This window comes from Hyla sarda, chromosome 5 (genome assembly GCF_029499605.1).
Source record: "Hyla sarda isolate aHylSar1 chromosome 5, aHylSar1.hap1, whole genome shotgun sequence".
Taxonomy (NCBI): domain Eukaryota; kingdom Metazoa; phylum Chordata; class Amphibia; order Anura; family Hylidae; genus Hyla; species Hyla sarda.
In genome coordinates, this window is record NC_079193.1 from 278,410,126 (window position 1) to 278,436,138 (window position 26,013).

Consider the following 26,013-nt stretch of genomic DNA (forward strand, 5'->3'; position numbering starts at 1 on the left):
CCCTTTTCCAACCCCGCTGTTATGTGACTCTTTAGTGCTATAAGATCTCAGGTGTGAATGGGGAGTAGGTGTATACAATTCGGTGTTATCGCTGTGTGTTGAGTTATTTTGAGAGGACAGCAACATTAAACACTCACTATTTTACATTGTAGAAGAGTTTCATTTCTTCAGTGTTGTCACATGAAAAGATATAATAAAATATTTTAAAAAATTGTGAGGAGTGTACTCACTTATGGGAGATACTGTACATAAAGGTTACAAGGCGTCAATGAACTATAACCAACCTGGTGTAATTCTGAGAAGGAAGAAAAAAGGAAATTACCCTGACTGTCTGAATGTTACCTCGCTCAGGTATGAGATTTACTGGATTCATGTTGCAACATTTTTAATGATTAATTTGTTTAATTGAATGAATTTTATAGAATGATACTGCCTGCCACCATCCCTATTTAGGGTCCTAAATGCATACTGCAATTCTAGTCAGTAATAAATCCCATCCACATAATAATTTTGTGAATGTTTTTTGGTAAGTTTTTATATTAGAATAATAAATATAATAATAGTAACAATGCTTTCCACACTGCCCTAACCCCTGATCCTCCTCTTCTCATGTTGCTGTCCAAGCTCTGTCCACAACTCTGACAACTGACATTTAATGTACAGGGATGGCCATCTATATTAATAAAATGGGAATGGTTGGTGATATTCTTCACGTGCAAAATTCTAATCAGGGAATTCACTGGGAGATTTAATTTCTAGGAGCCTATGGACCTGCTCCGTCACTATTGACGGCAAGGCAGTCTGTGCGAAATTCTACCAAAAAATGTTCATTTTTTCGGCGGATCAATTTCAGCTCAAATTCCACAATGTGAATGGTTCTGCGGAAAACCCATGCACACCAATGTTAAGGTTTACACAGCAGAATTCCTGAGTGCAATTCCGCATGCGGAAATTCTGTAGTGTGAATATACGTTTAGGCAGCATGCAGTATTCTATTCCCTTAAAGTGTACCTGTGATTAGCAAAAAATTTTATATAATGTAGATAATACCATTATATATATTTGTAATATACATTGGTTAAAAAATTTGTATATTTTTGGGTAAAAAAAATGCTGTCCCTGCAGCTATTGCCTGTGTGTCTGTGAGGAGTCCAAATACAGGAAGTAAGGGCAGGACAAGCAGGGCCCTGTGCAGGCTCCTGGCTTGTCAATTCTCCTGCTGTGTGAGCCGGGAACGTGTCATAGAGCCTCAGTGTACAGAGCCCTGCTTGTCCTCAGTGTACAGAGCCCTGCTTGTCCTCAGTGCACAGAGCCCTGCTTGTCCTCAGTGCACAGAGCCCTGCTTGTCCTCAGTGCACAGAGCCCGGCTTGTTCTCAGTGTACAGAGCCCTGCTTGTTCTCAGTGTACAGAGCCCTGCTTGTCCTCAGTGTACAGAGCCCTGCTTGTTCTCAGTGCACAGAGCCCTGCTTGTCCTCAGTGCACAGAGCCCTGCTTGTCCTCAGTGTACAGAGCCCTGCTTGTCCTCAGTGTACAGAGCCCTGCTTGTCCTCAGTGTACAGAGCCCTGCTTGTCCTCAGTGTACAGAGCCCTGCTTGTCCTCAGTGCACAGAGCCCTGCTTGACCACCCTCACTTCCTGTATTTGGACTCCTCACAGAGACACACAGGCAATAGCTGCAGGAACAAACATATACACATTATTTAACCAATGTATGTTACAAATATACATATGTTATTATCTACATTATATAGAAAGTTTTTGCTAATGACAGGTACACAAGTTATAACATGTGGTGCACTCTGGGTGTAGCCCACTTAGGGTGGCTTCCTGGAACAACAATATGGCGATGTCTGCAATATGTTCATTGCTTTAACACGTCTATTTGGATTTGCACTTATATTTTGTATTTCATCATGCAGCTGATCAGAAGTCTTATGTGAGACATTTTCTCTTTCTTTAAAACTACATTATTCATCTTCTAAAAACATTCTCAAAGCTGAGCACATTAGTGATCTTCTACCTGGTCACAAACATGCTTGAATAGACATGTAGAGGCGGAAGACATTTACATGGAGCTGCTTCTATTTTTCTCCTTATACAGTGGATGACTTTTTAAGCCATGAATGAGAACGATCAATAGTCCGAAACGTAACGCTTGACTGGTGATGTTTTTAGAAGATGATTAATAAGGTTTAAAAGCATTTTATGGAGTTGGAAGTCTTACAGTGTTTTTGTCCTATGAATACTTGATCCGAAGGTGACCTTACATGCCCCGCACCTTCGGAAACACTGCAGCAGTTTATTTGGTAGGACTTTTTTCTTCTGCAGTGTGATCACAATTGGGTTCCACTGATACAGAATTAAAGACATTGGGCCATCCTTATTGCCGTACATGTAAAAAACAGACAAAGAAGCGAGCTCGGGAGCGGAACTTCATTCGTAGGGATGGGGTGGGGGGGGGGGGGGGGGGTGGATTGCTAGCCTGTTTTACAAGCTAGGACTCGATGGCGCTTATGTCTGCCGTTCAACCTTTCAAATGGCAGAATCAATAACAATCAGTTTTTCTGTATTTTTATGGTACAATTAAAGGTTTCATTTCATATGGTTCTTTTAGATGGAAAAATAAAAGTTATGGCTCTTAGAAGGCAAGGAAAAGGAAACTTAAAGGGTAGCTCTCATTAAAATAAATGTTTGCTATTGCACTCCTTATGGTAAATAAAAAATATTTCTAATATACTTTGAAAAATGAAGTTTTCTATGTTTTATTTGTGCTTAAAGGGGTTATCCAGGAAAAAAAACTTAGATATATATATATATATATATATATATATATATATTATATATCTATCAACTGGCTACAGAAAGTTAAACAGATTTGTAAATTACTTCTATTAAAAAAATCTTAATCCTTTCAGTACTTATGAGCTTCTGAAGTTGAGTTGTTCTTTTCTGTGCTCTCTGATGACACGTGTCTCGGGAACAGCCCAGTTTAGAAGCAAATCTCTTCTACTCTGTGCAGTTCCCGAGACAAGCAGAGATGTCAGCAGAGAGCACTGTTGCCAGACAGAAAACAACTCAACTTCAGCAGGTGATAATTATTGAAAGGATTAAGATTTTTTAATAGAAGTAATTTAAAAATCTGTTTAACTTTCTGGAGCCATATATATATATATATATATATAAATAAAAGTTTTTTCCTGGAATACCCCTATAAAAAGCTCAAGAGCACTTTTCCCCCCATCTTATACACAGACTTAGGACCGAGGTCCAAACACAGAAAGTGCAGCCTGGAGTGCTGGGGGGGGGGGGGGGGCTGTCCAGCCTCAACCAATCATAGCTCCTCTCACACTTAACTGCCATATGCTGTTGGTTGGACACACCTCCCTCAGCACTCCAGGCTGCACTTCCTGTGTTTGGGCTTCAGTCCTGAGTCTGTGTATGAGTTGGGGGAAAATGTGCTCTTGAGTTCAAATAAAACATAGAAAACTTCATTTTTTTTAATCAACATATATTAGAAATGTTTTTTTATTTACCAAAAGGAGAGAAAAAGCAGCAATTAGTTTTACTTAACTCAGTGGCTCCTGTGAAAGATCCAACAATCAGAGTGGACAAACTCCTGTATTCTATAAGTTCAAGCACTGGTTTGCGCTCTAGTAGCGCCTCCCTACAGTATAATGTGGTGCTGCACTGCTCTTTACCTGTGCTGGGACTAACATCTACTTTGGGAACCAGGTGAGGGCAGCTACATTGTGTATCTCTGACACACTGTGCATACTTGCCTTCTTGCAGCTATTTATGAATTTTAGATGTAAGGACTTGCTTTATCTACATTACCTATCTTTATTTTTTCTTATTTTGGGTTGACATTTGTGAGATTTTGGAACATATTACTAGCTTTCCATAGAGTTATGGTCTCAAGATGCAGTGTTTGTCCTGAAATCAATTCATATTGTATCTAGAGGGATCACTGTAGTCTTTCCTGCAACTGTATATTTTTAAAGGAGTACTCTGTTGGAAATAATTTTTTTTTAAATCAACTGGTGCCAGAAAGTTAAATAGATTTGTAAATGACTTTTATTAAAAAATATTTGTCCTTCCAGTACTTATTAGTAGCTGTATCCTACAGAGGAAATTCTTTTCTTTAATTTCTTTTTTTGTCTTGTCCACAGTGCTCTCTGCTGACACCTGATGCCGTATCAGGAACTGTCCAGAGCAGGAGAAAATCCCCAGAGCAAACCTACACTACTCTGGACAGATCCTGACAGAGAAAGAGGTATCAGAAGAGAGCACTGTGGACAACACACAAAAAAAAAAAAAAAAAAAAAAATTCCTCTGAAGCATACAGCTGCTAATAAGTACTGGAAGGATTAAGATTTTTAAATAGAAATAATTTACAAATCTGTTTGACTTTCTGGCACCAGTTCATTTAAAAGAAAAAAAAATTTTCCACGGGAGTACCCCTTTAATTATAAGGGAATATATTGTCATTGTGAAGGATCTTTATTCCCTGAAGAGTTCACAGTGTTCCTTATCTTACAATAAACATAACAATTATGTAGTAAATTCTGATGTGGTTGTGTCACATCTGCAAAATGTATAGTTACGAATTCTGAGAATTCAAATAGAGAAAACAGACATGGTCGCACATCCACAACATGCACAATGATCTAAGGCTTCTCAGCAACATTAATAAACCTAACAGGTCTTTAGTGTACTTTATGATCATGAAGTGCAAGCCCACAAGCCACATCACGGCCACCTGTAAGTAGTGGGTCCCTAACATCCCTAGCATAAAATGGCGTAGCACTGGGCGGCGACTACCACCGCCGCAACACCAGTGCCCACAGGGGGAACGACACACTGGTAGAGCAGCCCTAATGCCACTCAAACCAGTCCCAGGGCTGCGCCTCACCACAGACACGGTGCCGCGGCAGCAATGGACGCCGCACAGCACCACACCAGTGTGAACAAGGTGTAAAAGGTCACTTACCATGTGCTCCCAGTCAGAGACTGGGAGGCTGCAAGAAAGAAAGGGGCCCTATGTAGCTTCCTGCTAATTTATATATGCCTGGGCTGAGGGGGAGGGGTAGAGTGCTGACCAAGTAAAAAACAAACATAATTTGCTGGCAGATGCCAGAATAAAGGTTATCTTGTCACTAATAATTTTTATGATTACTTTCTATATTCTATTTTAGACTTACATTTACAGATGTTATTGGCACTATATGGCCAAGCTTCCTTTTTATATTCAACCACACCCACTGCAGGCAGATGCATAAAATCAAGCACACAGTCATATAGTCTCCATAGACTAACATTGGTTTGTGGCTTTGTCAGAGGGGGGAAAACACATGTTGGGGTACATGAAGGGTGGGAGTGTCAGCACCTACATGGCTGGTATTTTTTTTGTTTATTATTGTCTCTGTGAAGCGTTTAGGGCGGCTATTGTTCATCTATATCGCACTTTCTTTCCTTTTATGCAGGAGTTTTGCCCTGTTCTGATGTACTTTGTGCAACTGATGCATTAGACCACCCTAGAATTTTATTCTTTTTCTTGCCCTTGTTTATTTGTCTTTCTTCCTGTGTGAATATACCATGGTGTCCATACTGCTTTTTAAAAAAAGATTTAGCATTTGATATTGTGTTGTTGTCTTCCATCTTTGATATTGATCTATTTGTTAGGCCCAGCAGCTAGTTCCCCTATTTGTTAGGCCCAGCAGCTAGTTCCCCTATTTGTTAGGCCCAGCAGCTTGTTTCCAATGCATTAGAACATAATACGTCCTTATGCATACATTATTTCCATAAGAAATCTAAGCTTGGCAATGAATGTTGAACCCTGTACCTGGATGGGGAAGTAGCACGAAAAAGAGTGACAATGAAATTTGCTTTCACAATAACAGAAACCTGACAAATAATGGATAGATGGCATCTTAAGACAGTAAGTACCACATTGGATGTCACTGAGCTTATCTGTATGGCCTTGTCTACTGCTATTTCATATACAATAAAGACTGTAAAACACAGATAAATCCACTAGTTTAAATCTGTTTTCTGTATATGATGGTAAGAGTTGCAGACACAAGGAACATTCTTAACTCAAATGTTCTTTTCTTGTAGTCCGAAGGCAGCAAAAACAAGGGGGTAAGTACATAGTTAGTCCTATTTGACAAAACACAGATAAGTAGCGATAATAAACAATTGTATTAATTGATCTTATTACCCCCCCCCCCCCCCCCATATAAAGGGAGACAGCAACAGAGACATTCGGGGAGATTTATCAAATCCTGTGTTGAGAAAAAGTAGTACAGTTTCCCATAGCAACTTTTTATTTTTTCAAAAGGCCTCTAAAAAATGAAAAACAATTTGGTTGCTATGGGCAACTGCTCCACTTTTATTATGGTGGGATACTGTGCTGCCTTCAGACTACAGGAAAATAAAATTTTAGGTAAGAATTTTCCTCTTCCTGGATGTTCTCAGGCAGCACAAGCAAAGGGATTTGAGTATCAGTATTTAATGGGTAGGAAAATAAGAGAGGCTTCTAGCACCATCCTTCATAAGGGTACATTCACATCGCGGATTACCTGCAGAATTTCCGCAGCGTATTTGCTGTGGACAATCCGCAGCGTATTTTGCTACCATTGACTTCAATGGCTCAGCAGAAAATCCGTAATAGAGGCAGATTTTCCTTCATTCCCATTGAATTCAATGGTAGCAAAATCCACAGCGGATTTTACACAACTAATACGCTGCAGAAATTCCGCAGGAAATCCGACCATGTGAATGTACCCTAAGGGTCTATTTACACGGCAGAATTTCAGCTTGAGGAATTCCGCCTCAAATTAAAGCCCACAGACTTCTATGGGATTCCGCACTCCCTTTCACACTTCTGTCAATTATCAGAGAAAATAAATGAAAATAATCAAATGTGTTTACTCATGTAATTGTTAAAACTTTTAATGTATTATGTACATTATCTTATACTGTTAATTAAGCAACAAGTCGTATATATTATGGCCTTTCGTACAGCCTATTATATGCAAGGAAAGTCTTTAAAACAGCAAATATGGCATATGTTTTATTCTATGTACAATACATTTGTTATAAATATAATACATCATCCTCTATTGAAAAGCATACTTTTATCATACTGAGGCAATTTTTAATTGGTAAAGTTACACAATAAAGTGAATCATGACTTTGACGATGTTATGGTTGTGTAAAATAGTGCATTCTTTACTGAGATGAGTCAAGTTGTTACAAATAGGAAGCAAAATAAACATTATCATTTTGCTTTTAGTCTACACACGTGTCTTAAAAATAATGAAACACCCCTAAAACAAATCTAACTACATCTGGGAAAAAGAACAGCCATGAAGACCAAAAGTGCAAATGACAGCAACACCTTACATGAATGGGCTTCTAGACAGGAGGGATTCTTCGGAAACACGTTTAACCCAAAACAGGAACATTTCGATTGACTATGAGAAAATATTTTTTTTTTTATTTCTTGGTAAAATTAACTGAATTTTATTTACAGAGCAGGTAGGTGAATCAGTCAGTTCCAAATGTCTTGCATAAGGGAATATTAATAGTCGAACAGTCTAAATGTTTCCTACTGGAATCTCTCAGAGCGTCATAAGAATAGGAAGGTGTTAAACACTCCAGACATCTGGTAAGACAATTTCTTTCATCCATTGCTCATGGGATGGGAGTGAAGCAGTCACATGTTACTGATGACTATCAGTGCTGGCATGGCGCTCTGCTGACTGGTCTCGAATAGCGTGACTTGGTCAGCCAGTTTAGCAAACACTCGTGGAGTCCCAAGATTATAGATTCCCGTGTGGACAAAACAAGCGTTCAGTTTCAGGCTAAATACTTCGTGGCTTTTCAGCTGGAGTTTGTACTGAGTCTGCCCCAGCCAAGTAAAAGAGCCATGGATTTCTAAAGCTTCAGGACTAAACAGATAAAAGAAAGAAAACTGTTTAATACATGACCTCCCAGGGGCGCTGTAGCTTCTGCAATATGGGCTACACAACCAAAGCTGGAACTTACAGAATCCTGTTTAATAATCTTAAAGGGGTACTCTGGTGAAAACCTTTTTTCTTTTAAATCAACTGGTGGCAGAAAGTTAAACATATTTGTTAATTACTTCTATTAAAAAAATCTTAATCCTTCCAGTACTTAATAGCTGCTGAATGCTACAGAGGAAATTCCTTTCTTTTTGGAACACTGATGACATCACGAGCACAGTGCTCTCTGCTGACATCTCTGTCCATTTTAGCAACCATGCATAGCAGATGTATGCTAAGGGCAGCATGGTGGCTCAGTGGTTAGCACTGCTGCCTTGCAGTGCAGGGTACTTGGGTTCAAATCCCACTAAAGACAATAATAAATAAAGCGTTATTATTATTATAATAATATCAGCAGAGAGAACTGTGCTCGTGATGTCATCAGAGAGCAATCCAAAAAGAAAAGAATAAGCTAAGTATAAAATGACTGTGCAGCCATACGGATAGGTCAGCTCTTTAAATAAGCACTGTCATTTGAACAAACTTTGCATAGATCAATACAAGCGAATATAAGAAACTTAAAGGGGCATTCTACTGGAATTGTTTTTCTTTTTTAATCAACTGGTGCCAGAAAGTTAAACAGATTTGTAAATGACTTCTATTTAAAAATATTAATCCTTCCAGTACTTATCAGCTGCTGTATACTACAGAGGAAGTTTTTTCTTTTTGAATCTCCTTTCAGTCTGACCACAGTGCTCTCTGCTGACACCTCTGTCCATTTTAGGAACTGTCCAGAATAGGAGCAAATCCCCATAGAAAACCTATCCTGCTCTGGACAGTTCCTAAAATGGAGAGAAGTGTCAGCAGAGAGCACTGTGGTCAGACAGAAAGGAAATTCAAAAAGAAAAGTTCTTATGGAACATACAGCAGCTGATAAGTACTAAAAGGATTAAGATTTTTTATATAGTAGTAATTTACAAATCTTTAGTCCTGTATCAGTGATTGGCTGAGAGGGTTGTCACTCCTGCTCATCTCTAAAGGTGGAGGCCGGAGCACTCAGGGGACTTGTGAGAAGAGCGGCGAGAGCCAGGCCCTGTAGAGGAAATTGCAGAGGTCCCAGTCATCAAGCTCCACACAACCAGACATTTAACCCCTATTCTGTTGCTACGGTATTTTCCCTGGACAAGGGCCCATTTCTAAAATTGAAAAGGAATGGAAGAGTGCTCCATAGCGTAAAACCAACAATGTATAGATTAGAGATGGGCGAAGTTACTGTGATTCGATTCGTCACAAACTTCTCGGCTCGGCAGTTGCTGACTTTAGCCTGCATAAATTAGTTCAGCTTTCAGGGGCTCCGGTGGGCTGGAAAAGGTGGATACAGTCTTATGAGAGAGTCTCCTAGGACTGTATCCACCTTTTCCATCCCACTGGAGCACCTGAAAGCTGAACTGATTCTAAAGTCAGCAACCGCCGAGCCGAGAAGTTCGTGACGAATTGAATCACTGTAACTTTGCTCATCTCTAGTATAGATCAATGGTAACTTTTAAGAACTCTTAACAAAGGCTGTTGTGTGAGCTCACACACAACAATGGTCAGCATGACCCGGTCTACAGCCTTCCCAATCATATGAGCAATACCAGGTGAAGACTTCCAAGAGGCGATGGGTTTCAGTGGCGCTGACAAGGGATGGACACGTCAGGTGAGTGGGAAAGGCTTATTTTAAAAAATGCAACACGTTTCACCGTGCTTGCGCGGTTTCATCAGGCATCAGATGCCTGATGAAACCATGCAAGCTCTGTGAAATGCGTTGCATTTATTTATTTTTAAATAAACCTTTTCCACTCATCTGACGTGTCCATCCCTTGTCAGCGCCACTGAAACCCATCGCCTCTTGGAAGTCTTCACCTGGCATTTCTAAAATCAGGACCGGTGTCACTTTATATGGTAATAACTTTGTGATGTCTCAACGTACCCAAGTGATTCTGGGACTTTTTTTGTGACACTAAAGCTATCAAGTTACATTTTCCACAAACAAACGTAAATTCTCTGCCTCACAAATTAATTTACAGTTTACAATGTCTACTTCATGTTGGCCTTTCATTCATGTCCCTTTACTTTTTAGGCTGGGTCCAAAACCAGTAGGGGAACCAACACAGAGAAACTATAATGGAACGATTTTCACCTTTTTGCGGGTTTTGGACCAAATATTGGCTTCTGCTAAAAGTGAAATACTGTGTGTGAACCCTGCCTTAGGATGTTAGAAAACTTAAAAGTTTACATGTTCACATGTGCATATTTTTGCTGCAGATCTGCTGCATATTTTTCTGCCCATTGACTTCAATGGGTAGCAAAATCTGCTGGAGCAGATTTGCAGCAGAATATATGCCCTGAGGGTACGTTCAGACGTACACGATTTGCTGCATATTTTGTGCAGATGATTTTGCTACTCATTGAGGTTATTGGTTATCAAAATCAGCTGCACAAAATATGCAGCAGATCCTGTACATGTGAACATACCCCCCTTACAGTACATTTTCATACAAATGTTCTAAATCAATTTTATTCCGTAACCAATTAATTTCTAAAGTGGATTACACAGGACTGCATGCAAGAGACCCCTTTAAGCCAATAATGTAAAAACTGTACCCCTCAAAGAATTCACAACAGGATTTAGGAACGGTGTTAAAGGGTGAAGTACCCAGGGGTTGTGTTCTCTCTGATCGTGACCATTACAGCAGATTATAAGCTGTAACATACATACATACCCTGTTGTCTTATGTCTTAGATCGATTATTACTTCAACATCTGCCTGAGAACTATTGGAGAGCACAAGAGTAACCGGAACTATACATAGACTGCAAAAAGAAAACAAAAGAAAATTAGTCATACGGGAATGCTGGACATTGCATAATGTTGATACATTTAAGGGGTTATCCAGGAAAAAAACATTTTTATATTTATCAACTGGCTCCAGAGAGTTAAACAGATTTGTAAATTACTTCTATTAAAAAAAAATCTTAATCCTTTCAGTATTTATGAGCTACTGAAGTTAAGGTTGTTCTTTTCTGTCTAAGTGCTCTCTGATGACACGTGTCTCGGGAACCACCCAGTTTAGAAGCAAATCGCCATAGCAAACCTCTTCTAAACTGGGCGGTTCCCGAGACACGTGTCATCAGAGAGCACTTAGATAGAAAAGAACAGATTTTTTAATAGAAGTAATTTACAAATCTGTTTAACTTTCTGGAGCCAGTTGATATATATAAAAAAAAAGTTTTTTCCTGGAATCCCCCTTTAATTTTGACATTTACTTGGATCACAGGTGTCTTCTGCAGTTAAAAGGGGTTGTCTGTCCGGCCAGAGTGTTTGGTTTTTTTTGTTTGTTTTTTTACACAATTGGCCAAAAAGAAAAAAAACTGTACAAAAGGGGCACAAAAATGTTAATAAAAATGTGAGTACAAGTTAAATGGGCACTGTCAGATACAAAAACTTTTGATGTGTAGTCAAGCATGCCAAACCTATAGGTTTTGCAATTGCTTTCATTAGAAAATTCTCAGTATTTCATACAGAAAAAGCCAGTCAAACAACTGCCTCCCCCCCCCCCCTGCCTGCTTGGACACATACTAGTCCTGCTGTGTCCATGCATCATCACCTATGTCATGGACACACTTCCTTGATTGACAGCTGTGAGTGCAGGGCTCATAGCTGGAGGAAAAAACCTCCCACTGTCAGCTTGTGTCCCGCTACTGTCAGTGAGGACAAGCTGGGAGTTGTAGTTTTGCTAATGCTAGGGGAGATGTGAGCAGACAGCATGCTGAGGGAGGGGGTGGAGACCTGCACAGTGAGGCCACGCCCCCTCCCTTTGAGAGGAATTCAGACTAGTGAGCTAAATTAAAAGTGTAATAAAAAAAATAAAGGTGCTAGACACAGAAAAATTAGATGTACATGGTCAGGATTAGGTACTGAGTGATATATTAAAAAAAAAAGTTTTTTGTTGGATCTGATGGGTACGTTTTAAGGTAATAAACACACCATCAAAATAAAGTTTGCAAAAGGTATTCAAAAGCAAATAAAAGGAAAACGTTCAGATTGCAGGGGACTGTTTGGATTGAGATTGTGAGAAGAACAGCACTTCACCACTGTTCTCATGAGCTCTCTGTCATCCAGCAATATTTACAGCAGAATATTAACAATATTTGCAGCAGCTGTGACAGTTTTTCAGCATTTACAGTCACAATGCCTCTTCTCCTGGCACTCAGGCTGTAAATCCCTACTGTCTAGGCATGAATGGCTTGTCGGGTCCCGATGCTGGTTTGTGAGGGACCGGGGCCTGACAGGTTTCTTTTAAAGGCCATAATATTTACATTAATTTCATTATATTTGCTTATAAAATTGTGATTATTAACCCCTTAAGGACTCAGCCCATTTTGGCCTTAAGGACTCAGACAATTTAATTTTTACGTTTTCATTTTTTCCTCCTCGCCTTCTAAAAATCATAACTCTTTTATATTTTCATCCACAGACTAGTATGAGGGCTTGTTTTTTGCGCGACCAGTTGTCCTTTGTAATGACATAACTCATTATATCATAAAATGTATGGCGCAACCAAAAAACACTATTTTTGTGGGGAAATTAAAACAAAAAACGCAATTTTGCAAATTTTGGAAGGTTTCGTTTTCCCGTCGTACAATTTATGGTAAAAATGACATGTGTTCTTTATTCTGAGGGTCAATCCGATTAAAATGATACCCATTATTACATACTTTTATATTATTGTTGCGCTTAAAAAAAATCACAAACTTTTTAACCAAATTAGTACGTTTATAATCCCTTTATTTTGATGACCTATAAGTTTTTTATTTTTCCGTATAAGCGGCGGTATGGGGGCTAATTTTTTGCGCCATGATCTGTACTTTTTTTTGATACCACATTTGCATATAAAAAACTTTTAATACATTTTTTATAATTTTTTTTAATAAAATGTATTAAAAAAGTAGGAATTTTGGACTTTTTTTTTTTCGTTCACGCCGTTAACCGTACGGGATCATTAACATTTTATTTTAATAGTTCGGACATTTACGCACGCGGCGATACCAAATATGTCTATAAAAAAAAATTTGTACGCTTTTTGGGGGTAAAATAGGAAAAAACGGACGTTTTACTTTTTTATTGGGGGAGGGGATTTTTCACTTTTTTTTTTAACTTTTACTTTTACATTTTTTTTTTACACTTGAATAGTCCCCATAGGGGACTATTCATAGCAATACCATGATTGCTAATACTGATCTGTTCTATGTATAGGACATATAACAGATCAGTATTATCGGTCATCTTCTGCTCTGGTCTGCTCGATCACAGACCAGAGCAGGAGACGCCGGGAGCCGCACGGAGGAAGGAGAGGGGACCTCCGTGCGGCGTTATGAATGATCGGATCCCCGCAGCAGTGCTGCGGGCGATCCGATCATTCATTCAAATCGCGCACTGCCGCAGATGCCGGGATCTGTATTGATCCCGGCACCTGAGGGGTTAATGGCGGACGCCCGCGAGATCGCGGGCGTCGGCCATTGCCGGCGGGTCCCTGGCTGCGATCAGTAGCCGGGATCAGCCGCGCATGACACGGGCATCGCTCCGATGCCCGCGGTTATGCTTAGGACGTAAATGTACGTCCTGGTGCGTTAAGTACCACCGCACCAGGACGTACATTTACGTTCTGCGTCCTTAAGGGGTTAAACTAATATGATTATTTTGTGTCCCTGTTTTCTCAAAGTTTATTTTAAACCATGGTAAATACAGTTCTTGCTGCAATGCTTGTTCCCCCTCGTGCAAGGTCTCCTCAAAGAAGTGATTAAAGTGGTACTCCGGTGGAATTTTTTTAAATTTTTTAAATCAACTGGTGCCAAAAAGTTCAACAAATTTGTAAATTACTTTAGTTTAAAAATCTTAATCCTTCCAGTACTCATTAGCTGCTGTATACTACAGAATTTTTTTTTCTCTTTTTGGATTTCTTTTCTGTTTGTCCACAGTGCTCTCTGCTGACACCTCAGTCTATGTCAGGAATTGTCCAGAGCAGTATAGGTTTGCTATGGGGATTTTCTCCTGCTTTGGACAATTCCTGACATGGACAGAGGTGTAAGCAGAAAGCACTGTGGACAGACAGAAAATAAATCCAAAAAGAAAAGAATTCACTCTGTAGTATACAGCAGCTAATGAGTACTGGAAGGATTAAGATATTTTTAATAGAAGTAATTTACAAATCTGTAAAACTTTCTGGCACCAGTTGATTTAAAAAAAAAAAAAAAGTGGAGATTTCTGTGCTTACCATAAAATCTCTTTCTTGGAGGATCAATTGGAGGACACAGAGTCAATGGGTATATGCTGCTGACACTAGTAGGCTGACACTAGGCAGCAAAAGAAAGTCGGCCCCTCCCAGCAGGATATACCCCACCTACAGACTCTGAGCTATCAGTTTAGTCCTAAAGCAGTAGGAGAGGACTGACAGGAAAAGAAAAAACAGCAACCGTCCGAGGAAACCACAGACAAAAATTAACCGAACCAACCCTCAGACAGGCAACCGAACCAAGGACATCAGAACAAATGGGTGGGTGCTGTGTCCCCCAATGGATCCTCTGAGAAAAAGATTTTACGGTAAGCACAAAAATCTACTTTTCTCGTTCGGCTCCATTGGGGGACACAGAGACCGTGGGACGTACCAAAGCAGTCCCCGAAGTGGGAGAAAACTCAAGCAACGCAGGTGGAAGGCTGGGCCTCAGCCGCCTGCAACACCTTGCGACCCAAACCAGCATCAGCAGCCGCAAAGGTATGCACTTGGTAAAATTTGGTAAACATGTGCAAGGACGACCAGGTGGCTGCCTGACAGACTTGCAAGGCCGAAGCCCTGTTGTGGAGAGCCCAGGAGGCCCTGACGGAACGAGTGGAATGAGCCGAGACCCGGAAAGCAGGAGTCTTCCCTTTGCAGTGGTAAGCTTCCGAGATGGCAGAACGTATCCACCGCGAAATGGTCGCCTTCGAAGCAGGAAATCCCTTACGAAGACCCTCCGTAAGCACAAAGAAAGAGTCACACTGGTGAAAGAATGAAGTGACCAAATTAGGTTAAAGGCGGAGACCACCTTAGGCAAAAAGGACGGGACCGGATGGAAGACAACTTTGTCCTGGTGTAAAACCAGGTAGGGGGAATGGCAGGAGAGGGCCCCCAGCTCCAAAACTCTAATGGAAGTGACCGCAATGAGGAAGGCCACCTTCCAGGAAAGGATACAAAGAGAAATGTCCTGGAGAGGTTCGAAGGGAGTACCCTGCAAGGCACTGAGAACCAGATTCAGATCCCATGGGGGGAGTACGGGATCTGTATGGCGGAGCAGCATGAGCAACACCCTGCAGAAAAGTGCGGATGTGAGGGTCGGACGCCAGGGGATGCTGAAAGAGAATGGAGAGAGACGACACCTGACCCTGAAGGGAACTGAGAGCCAAGCGGTGTTCTAGCCCAGACTGTAAAAAAAGAAAGAAGGTGTGGAAGGGCGAACACAACAGGGGAGAAGGAGTGAGATTCACACCACAACAAGTAGGTCCGCCAAGTACGGTGATAAATCTTCGCAGAGGAAAGCTTGTGCGCCTTGATCATTGTGTGGATCACCAGGGGAGAAAACCCCCTGGCCCTCAGAACCGCGGTCTCAACCGCCACGCCGTCAAATGCAGCGACAGTAAATTGGGGTGGCAAAGTGGACCCTGAGAGAGCAGGTCGGGACGAACTGGGAGGCGCAGTGATACGTCGTCCACTAGGCGGAACCCCGAGAATGGCGGGGACGCCCTCGGCTTTAGAGATTCCTCAGGACCCTGGGAAGGAGAGGAAGAGGGGGGAAGAGATAGGGGAGGACAAAGTGCCATCTACGGCTAGGGCCAGAGGATCTCGGGACTTCGCGACGAAGGGAGGAACTTTCTGGTTGTGGCCCGACGTGGAGAGGTCTATGTCCGGAGTGCCCCAGATGTTGCAGATGTCCGTAAACACCTCTGGATGAAGAGACCACTCGCCGGGGTCAGCCGAGGAGCGACTGAGGAAGTCCGCATCCCAATTTTCTACCACCGGAATGTGAATCGCCAAGATGGAGGGAACTCTGAGTTCTGCCCAAAGAAGGATCCTGGATACCTCGGCCATCGCTGCAGGACTGCGAGTGCCGCCCTGGCGATTGACATGCCACAGCCGTGGAGTTGTCCGACTGGACACGAACAGGATGGTCCTGGAGAAGGTGCTCCCAATGGAGGAGGCAAAGAGAAACTGCCCAGGATGTTGATGGGGAGGAGAGCTTCCTGGGAGGACCAATGGCCCTGGACCGTCCAATCCACCAATGGCCCTGGACCGAAGCCACCACAGGAGGGACTGGCAAGTCCTGAGGGGGGGGGAATAATCCTGCGATCGAGGGATAGCGGAGACTTGTCTCCCTGAGACAGAAGAAAAATTTGAAGAGGACAATGAAACTGGGCGAAAGGAACGGCTTCCATGGCTAACCCCATCCGACCCAGGACTTCCATGCAGAACCAAATGGAAACTGGAACCGGACGACGGAGAAGACGAACTCCTGATCACAGAGCACGGCACTTGTCTGGCGGAAGCCGAATCAGGGTGATCGCTGTGTCGAACTGGAGTCCCAACAAGATTAGTGACTGGGTGGGAATCAGATTGGACTTGTCCAGATTGACCACCCAGCCAAAACAGGACAAGGTCTGAAAAGTGAGATGGAGACTCTCTTAATTCAGGGCCCTGGTTGGAGTCTTAACCAGGAGGTCGTCCAGGTAGGGGATCACCGACACACCCCAGGCTTGCAGGATGGTGATCACTGCCATCAGAACCTTGGTGAAGACCCTTGGGGCCGTGGCCAGGCAAAAAGGAAGGGCCACAAACTGAAAATGTCCCTCCGGAACTGCGAAGCAGAGTTAGCTGATGCACCAGAAAATGGGGATGTGGAGGTGAGAAAAGAAAATCCCCTTGATCCATGAATGCCACCACAGAACGGAAAGACTCCATATGGAAATGACGCAGGAGCAGGTGATGATTGAGGAGCTTCAGATCCAGGATCGGGCAGACGGAACCCCCTTTCTTGGGGACGACGAACAGGTTGGAATAGAACCCCAAAAAACGCTGCTTCCTAGGGAGGAACTGGGACGATCACTCCCTGAGCGAGAAGGGTCCGAAGCGCGACCCGAAAAGCTACCGCCAAGGAAGATCCCTTGGAAGGGAAGCAAACTCGATCCGATAGCAGTCGGACTACATCTTGGACCCAAGAGTCCTGCACGTGGGCAGACTAAGTGTCCCAGAACAGGGACAAACGACCTACCACCCGAAAGAAAAGTTCGGGTGGGGACATCCCTTCAGGCGGAGGGAGGCTTACAGGTGCCCGACTTGGCTGCAAAACGTCCGGAACGGTTATCCGATTTCCAGGAGGGATGGGCCTTGAAGGAAGGAGCCTTCATATGCTGCGAAGGCACTGGTCTGTTTGCCTGACCAAAAGACCGAAAAGGCAGAAAGGAGGTTGACTTCCTGCAAGAATCGGTACGGCGAGACTTGTTCTGCGGCAATAAGGAGCTCTTACCTCCAGTAGCCTCGGAGATAATCTCATCCAGGCATTTCCCAAAGAGTTGGGTCCCAGAGAAAGGAAGCTCAGTGAAAGATTTCTTGGAAGCGGCATCAGTGTCCCAGGCCTTGAGCGACATGGAGCGACGAATCGCCACCAAGTTACCTGTTGCACACGCCTTACAACGGGCAGACTGCAGAGTAGCAGAGCACAAATAGTCTCCAGCATTAGAGAGTTGAAGGGCAAGGTCCGCCAAATCTTTCGAAGGGGCCCCGGACAAAATGCCCTGGCGGAGCTGGGAAGCCCAGACAGAAAGGGCTTTGGACACCCAAGCAGAAGGGAAGGCAGGAAGCAAAGATGAACCCACCGCTTCAAAGGCGAATTTGGCCAGATTTTCAATCCTCTTGTCCGCCGGGTCCTTAAAGCGTACCCGTCAGATCCAACAAAATTTTTTTTTTGTATTTATCAATCAGCCCCTAATCCTGACCGTGCACATCTAATTTTTATGTGTATAGCACATTTATTTTTTTATTACACTTTTAATTTAGCTCACTAGTAAGAATTCCTCTCAAAGAGAGGGGGCATGGCCTCACTGTGCAGGTCTCCGGCCCCTCCCTCAGTATGCTGTCTGCTCACATCTCCCCTAGCATTAGCAAAACTACAGCTCCCAGCTTGTCCTCATTGACAGTAGCAGGACAGAAGCTGACAGTGGAAGGATTTTTCCTCCTGCTGTGAGCCCTGCGCTCACAGCTGTCCATCAAGGAATTGTGTACATGACATAGGCGATGATGCATGGACACAGCAGGACTAGTATGTGTCCAAGCAGGCAAGGGGGGGGGGGGGGGCATTTGTTTGACTGGCTTTTTCAGTATAAAATATAGAAAATTTTCTAATGAAAGCCAATGCAAAACCTATTGGTTTAGCATGCTTTACAACATATCAAAAGTTTTTGTATCTGACAGTGCCCATTTAAAGGATGCTGCATCCGCCAAAGGTAGAGTAGTCGATTTTAACAAATGGGAAACCGGGTTCGGACATAGGTGTAAGCAAAAAGGATGACAGCAAAAAGAAAAATGGAGCAGTCTTGCCAGTGTTTGTGGTGTGAAGAGCTGGCCTGCGGAGGAAAGAGAAAGAGATAAACCTAAAGAGCAGGGGGGCAGGGCTAGCACCAGCTTAGCCCTCACTGCCCAGAATTGACCCCTGCAGCGCACGCACCGCACTGATAGGAAGATAGTGAATCCCCCCCCCCCCAGTGCGTGCTGAAAACCCATATGACGAGGAGAGAAAGGGGCTGGACCCCAGCCGAAATGCTGGCAGGCGGGGGGTGGGCGGAGCTAAGATCCGCAATTAGGCCACAGCCTCAATTAAGGACTCCCTGTGCCCCAGTCACTTCATCTGAAGAGTGGCTGGAGAGAGGAAAAACTGCCGGCCATGCGCATGCAGCGCAGCCGACAGAGAAACAAACCCCCCCTGGCGCTTGTTTCGCCTCACATGTGGAGGCAGTCGAAGTGAAAGTAAAATGCCAGCCGTGCGCCCATAGCGCAGCCGACGGCAAATTTAGGGCTGTAAAAATGCCCCAGTGAATAAACACCATAACAATGCCCTCTGCACCACTGCTTCTGTCCCCTGGCTTCAGAATGGCCGAGCAGGAACTGTCCCCAGAATGATAAAAAGAAGTGGGCCTTAAACAGGGGGGCTACAGAGGTTGAAAATCCTGAATAAAAAATAGATTCCTAGGAAAAAAAGAGAAGGTAAGGGAGAAGGAAAAGAAAAAGGAAATACTCAAATTGTCCCGGGAAAACTTACCTACTGAAGTCTTCAGCCAGCTATTATACACCTGCATCATGCCGGGCTGAGACAGCGAGATGAGCAGGGTAGGTAGGGGGACCTGGACCCAAAGGTGCAACCCCAGGTGCTGACCGATGGTGAGAAGGGGTTGACAGTGCATAACTCTATGCCTGTGCCCCTTCTTTGCAAATGGGGGAACAGTGAGCACTTTGCTCCTGAGCCCCCACCTAAAAAAAGGGAAATAAAAAGGAGAAAAAATAATTGAAAGAAAATAAGAGGCAAGGCCTGAAGTACTCCAGATCTGTGTCTGCCTCCTACGGACACTAAGCTAAAACTGATAGCTCAGAGTCTGTAGGCAGGTATATCCTGCTGGGCGGGGGCGACTTTCTTTTGTTGCCTAGTGTCAGCCTACTAGTGGCAGCAGCATATACCCACGGTCTCTGTGTCCCCCCAATGGAGCCGAACGAGAATATAAAATATTTACACTTAAAAATATATGGACTGTTGTAAGGCCACTATTGGACTAATGCTTTATGTATTTGTGTTACTTCATCTAAAGTGTGAGGAGGGCGGGAGATCTTGCAAGAAAAAGTTTGCATTGTGCTTTGTTAAAATAGGCACTGTCAGAAAACAGAAATGTTTTTTTTATGTTGTAGATCTTGGCAAAACATTAATCTTTCTAAGATACTTCATACATTAAAAAAAAAAAAAAATAGAAATCATGGCTAATAAAAAAAAAAAAGACCACTAGGGGTCCCCATACCATCCAGAACATAATCCTGTCCGGCTGCAGCAACATCTTTGTCCAAGCTGAAGCACAGGCTGGGACAAAGTCCAGTAAGTGAGGGTGGGACTAGACTCCTCTGTGCTCACTCCTGTCCTGACTATCAGACTCCAGCTTAAAAACATAGATGAGGAGGTTACAGAGCAGCCTGCAGTGATTGAATGAAGAGACCCAGTACAGCACAGCACACTTAGGGAGAAAATGAATTCAAGTGAGGGTAAGCTCAGTGCTTGCCTCAGAAACACCCCTTCCTGAGCAGTGGATATCAGAATGGGTAAATTGTAGAACAGAGGGATTTGTGAACCAAATACAAAAGCTAGACACAAAAAATACATGTTAAGAATCTGCATGACCTAGTAGATAACATATATAAGGATTATTTTTTTTTTTTTTTTGGTGATAAAACAAAATGCTTTAAATGGTGTCATTTTTGGCTGGTGAAACCGCAGTAAAAAAAAGCCTGTAAAAAGTTACCTTTTCTGATGGAATGGGTGATTAAATGATTCGGGGTAGTGAAGGCTTGTCTTTATCAGATTGGAGAGCTGTTCTGATGATGGTCTAACAGGTACAGTCATTTGTTCTGGTCTACTAAATTTAAGAAGAACCATTTCTGGCTGCTCCTTCATTAGAAACAAAAGAGAAGAAAGGTTTTTACTTTGGATTTTTCTATGTCCACAAGCACCATTTACTTTCACACTTTGGAAACAAAAATACTCATAAGGTAAGCGGTACACATGCTAATAGATAAAAATATAGACTAAACAAGAGTATTGAGCTGTGTATGTCTAAATCAAGCACAATGTCACAACATGACAGCTACGAAACACAAAACCTTATTGTAGTTAACAGATAGTGGAATCAATGGATCACCTGCTTTTGTGGAAAAGAAAATGCTTCTGTTCCAATTGTGTGCAGCGTCACGTGATGCTGGCCTTCTAAAATGAGCTGTTTGTTATCTTCTACCACATATGCCTGAAATGAACAATTGACATGTGTTTTTAGCACTGTAGATCTTGATTTTAGCTATTTTTAGTAAAACGTAACTATATGCCAAACAAAAAAATTGCATTTTTGAGCAAAGTTACCCACGTCAACTCTATCTCCCATATCAAACCATTTTTTCCCTTAAAGCATTATGAACTTGGAAAATAAAAATAAAAACTTTACTTGTCATACATTTTGATCGGTCAGGGTCTCAGTGCTAAGACCCCCAATGATTGCTAGTCAGCCCAGTGCCCATTGCAGTAAATGGGATCTATATAATGTAACTGCAATATGACGGATTGGGAGCCGTGTCAGAAAGAGAAGCACAGTGCCACATGCTTCTCCCTGCTATATCTAGCAATCGGTGGGGGTCTCAGCAGCCACTGGCCAACAGCTTTCTCCCTGCCTGAAGGTGGCAGGTTGTGTCACTGAGGCACATACATAGTTGTAATAGCCTCACATGGGCAAAACCAGACCCAAAGGTGGTCAGTGGCCAAACATAACTGCAGCAACATTGTGTGGCCATTGGCGCCTGAATGTGGGGCGTGGTTTTGCCCACATGCAGCAGTTGCTACTTAGTACATGCATTTGCAACATGGCCAACATCCTTTATATGGGGAGAAAGCTATGTGGCAGTTTTGGTATAGACTCGGGAGTGCCAGAGAGTGAAGATAGGAATATGTTAAGTAATCGTACAAGTGGTGTTAAATGCTATGTTTTATTACAGAAAAATGCTTCTCTTTCTCAACTTATCCCTTCCCCTGGCCAATATACTAATCACTCAATTTACTGTTAAATCAGTTTTTACAATCAAAAAAGTTACAGCTGCTGCCCAAAAAAGTCTATGCTTCACCCTACTGCTCAGTTCTCCAGTGCTGCATTTGTGTAACTATACAAGCAAGATATCATAGCAGCATAGTCTACATGCAATGTACTGTACACACATAGCAAAGTCACCTGATATGACAACTGCTTTTTCCGCTGGAAAAAAAAAACCTTGTTTATCTGCAGCCAGAATCCAATGGCATGCCCTAGGATTTCTGACAGAGATTATCATTCTGGTGCGGCAGGTCTTACTATTGGATTTGTATGTGAATTAGCCACAAAAAAAAAAAAAGAGAACCAGTCTATATCCTAACAAGAAGTTAGTGCTGGGCGGTATGACCAAAAATGCATATCACTGTATTTTTGTAAGTTATGGCGGTTGCACGGTATTTAACGGTATACACCTCCCCTGCGCTTTAAATGAATGAGATGTCGGCTGCTGCGCTTTAAATGGTTAAGTTGCCGGCCACTGCGCTTTAAATGGTTAAGTTGCCGGCCTCCTGCGCTTTAAATGAATGAGATGCCGGTGTGAGGTTGCAAAATTCCACCTCACACCGGCCGCGGCGCTGGAAACGATTAAGTTGCGAGCCGGAAGCTGTCACCTCCTCCTGCAAGCGCTAAAAGCCAGGCTTTTAGCGCTTGCAGGGGGAGGTGACAGCTTGCCGCGGCTCGCATCTCATTCATTTAAAGCACCGTGGCTGGCAACTTAACCATTTAAAGCGCAGCGGGCTGCATCTCATTTAAAGCGCCAATGGCTCACAGGAGGGCAGGGAGAACATATGATTATTTCCCCGATGTGGGGATAGCCGCTGCGGCTGATAATTCATTCATTCATTTGAGGGGGGGGGGGAGGGGCCAAACCGGTAATGCAGTATAGGAAAAATTCATATCGTGCAGGAAAAACATACCAGTTTTCGGTATGAACCAGTATACCGCCCAGCACTACAAGAAGTGGGCACAAAATCCACACAAAAAATGTCAATCAGTTGTGGGGCAGAATTCATAAGGATTCTGTGCTGAAATCCAACTAAAATTCTGCTGTGTGAATGGATCTTCACATGTAATTGTCCTTAGTTTATCACTCAGGAGAACACAGGAGTAGCTGGAGACTGAGCCTTCATAGGAGGTCTCTGACAGATCTGATTATGAATGGGATTCTGTAGCTTACCATGAACAGTGAATTAGAAGCTGCAGAAGCCAAATGGTTACAATTTTTGTTTAATAAAAATCCCTACAACAAAAGTTTTTGTCCAAATTACATGCATTTTATTTAAAAAAATGTCTCTAAAAAGGAGTTTTAAGAATACTAACATGGCAGACCTAGGGGTCTTCACTGTGCACCTGTGAAAATCAGTGCAGCTCTAGAGGTCGCCTCTATTCTATATATATATATATAATTTTTTTTATTATATATTCTATGCTTACTTGTCCTGCAGAGATTACATCGCGTATGTCCACATAATAGTAACAGCCAATCACAGGCCTCAGCAGCTGCATGCATTCTATGCCAGTGTTACTATATTACTACTATGCTAACTACAACTGGCTGCTGAGTTCAAGCTCATATGTGTGTTTGACACGTTAGAAACAGTACACTATACTGTTGGGGAACACAGAAGCATTAGTGCTGGATTTAAAAGGTACGAAACAACATTCTGGTGCATGACACAACCACCAGAACTCCAGCCCATTTCATGCTGACTGCTGGAGCCACTAGCTCACTCACCCCTGAGCACCGGAAACAGTCAACAGATCTTCCAGCAGAACATGAGAAGTCTCTAGGCTCAGGACCAACCAGACATACAGCAACACCAGGAGATTAACACTGCTGGGACTACTTTTGTACCAAACCTCAAGAACCTTTCATGCAACCCAGGAGTCCCCATATCACCAAAGATGCTTAACTATCGTTGCTGGTTAACTTTAACTTTAGCAACCATTTTTTTTGCTTCAGTACTACTACAATGAACAATGCCGCTGTCCTCCTATACATACCTATGCTTCTCTATGGTTAGACTACAACAAGTACTATTTAATCTGATCTAGAAGTCATGACTTTTGTGACTTTTTCTAACTTGATAGTAGGATCTAAGCAGTGTACAGCCTCATTTCCATAGTCATCGGACTCCGCTATTCGGAATTCCGTTGGCAATTCCGTCAGAACAACGGAAGTTTAGCAAAGAAAGAAATAGTGCATACACTATTCTCCACTAAACTACCAGATCTCAAACGGTCCCCATTTAAAGTTAACGGGGTCCGTCAGGGACAGAAGACAACAGCAATGTGAACATAGCACTATATGACTAATGTACAATATTTTTAGACACAAGTTTTAGTAAGAAAACATCTTGCTAAAAAGTGCCTACATCTTATATTCCTCCCAACAGTGTAAGACCGCACTAACTGATTCCCTGGGTGAAAGCGCTGATTTAGCATGGTGCCCACTCACAAGTTCACGTGACTCACCTTCCACAACACAATTATATTAAGATTTACTTCACTGCACTTCTGTATCAACCGTACTGCCACATCGGGTGAGGATTTTGCTGATCCACTTGTATGAAGTTGTTTTTTCTTAAACTGCGATAAGCAACTTCGGAAAAAAAAATCTGCACAGGGAGTGGTCGAACTTATTATCTGCAAATTGAAAACACATTAAAGTGAACTTTATAGATATGCTCTGCACTGGGTAATAGAGAGACCCCCCCCCCCCATGGTGTTTAACACTTGCAACACAGCTTTTTCTGCATTCTTCTGTCTGACAGGAAATTCAGCTGTTCCAGGTTTTCATGACTTGCGACCCCCTATTCAGGCTGTTATCAGCAGCATCCCGGGGCCGTGACAATTACCCAGAAAACCCCTGTGCTGCAGAGAGCTCCCTGTGCTCGGCGTTAGCCCCTCCCATCTGATGAATATTCACACTGTCCCCCCTCTGTTCTGCAGTGATTGGCTGATTATATGCCGGCTGATTCAGATCATAGCAGAGTCAGCAAACAGGCTGATTCTCTCCCCTCTCCTTGCTAATGTTTCTACACTGAGAACGGAGGAGAGGGGGGAGGGGAGGGAGCTGTCACACTGAGCACTGGGGAGAGAGGAGTGCAGGGCAGAGGAGGGGGGAGGTGATTGTGCCACTGTAAAGCTATTTCACTGAGAGGAGGAGGGGGAGGGAAGGATTTTACAGTGTAAAACTGCAGCTTCAACTCCAGGGTCCCTCTCTCTGAGCACTGAGATTAGTTTGTTTCCTCGTGGCCACCCTGCTGTATAGGGCTATGATTGGAGCTCAGTGTTATGTGGCCACCCTGCTGCATAGGGCTATGATTGGAGCTCAGTGTTATGTGACCACCCTGTTGTATAGGGCTATGATTGGAGCTCAGTGTTATGTGGCCACCCTGCTGCATAGGGCTATGATTGGAGCTCAGTGTTATGTGACCACCCTGCTGTATAGGGCTATGATTGGAGCTCAGTGTTATGTGGCCACCCTGCTGTATAGGGCTATGATTGGAGCTCAGTGTTATGTGGCCACCCTGCTGTATAGGGATATGATTGGAGCTCAGTGTTATGTGACCACCCTGCTGTATAGGGCTATGATTGGAGCTCAGTGTTATGTGACCACCCTGCTGTATAGGGCTATGATTGGAGCTCAGTGTTATGTGACCACCCTGCTGCATAGGGCTATGATTGGAGCTCAGTGTTATGTGGCCACCCTGCTGTATAGGGCTATGATTGGAGCTCAGTGTTATGTGGCCACCCTGCTGTATAGGGCTATGATTGGAGCTCAGTGTTATGTGGCCACCCTGCTGTATAGGGATATGATTGGAGCTCAGTGTTATGTGGCCACCCTGCTGTATAGGGATATGATTGGAGCTCAGTGTTATGTGACCACCCTGCTGTATAGGGCTATGATTGGAGCTCAGTGTTATGTGACCACCCTGCTGTATAGGGCTATGATTGGAGCTCAGTGTTATGTGACCACCCTGCTGCATAGGGCTATGATTGGAGCTCAGTGTTATGTGGCCACCCTGCTGTATAGGGCTATGATTGGAGC

The 26,013-nt window shown here is 43.0% G+C and overlaps 1 protein-coding gene across 3 annotated transcripts in view; it reads right to left on the bottom strand.

Moving 5' to 3' along the window:
- Window positions 1-6,933: 6,933 nt before the first annotated feature.
- The window catches only part of TRAPPC8 (trafficking protein particle complex subunit 8), a 111,812-nt gene continuing 92,732 nt past the window's right edge, over window positions 6,934-26,013 (bottom strand). For 2 of the 3 annotated variants that reach the window (XM_056521779.1, XM_056521781.1), the window contains 5 exons: window positions 24,435-24,605; window positions 21,030-21,131; window positions 20,634-20,779; window positions 10,775-10,864; window positions 6,934-7,955 (listed from right to left, as the gene is read on the bottom strand). In XM_056521779.1, coding sequence (XP_056377754.1) covers window positions 7,721-7,955; window positions 10,775-10,864; window positions 20,634-20,779; window positions 21,030-21,131; window positions 24,435-24,605 — 744 coding nt within the window. In that variant the 3' untranslated portion in view covers window positions 6,934-7,720. The remainder of the gene's footprint in view (window positions 7,956-10,774; window positions 10,865-20,633; window positions 20,780-21,029; window positions 21,132-24,434; window positions 24,606-26,013) is intronic. The other variant, XM_056521780.1, reaches the window with a different exon arrangement.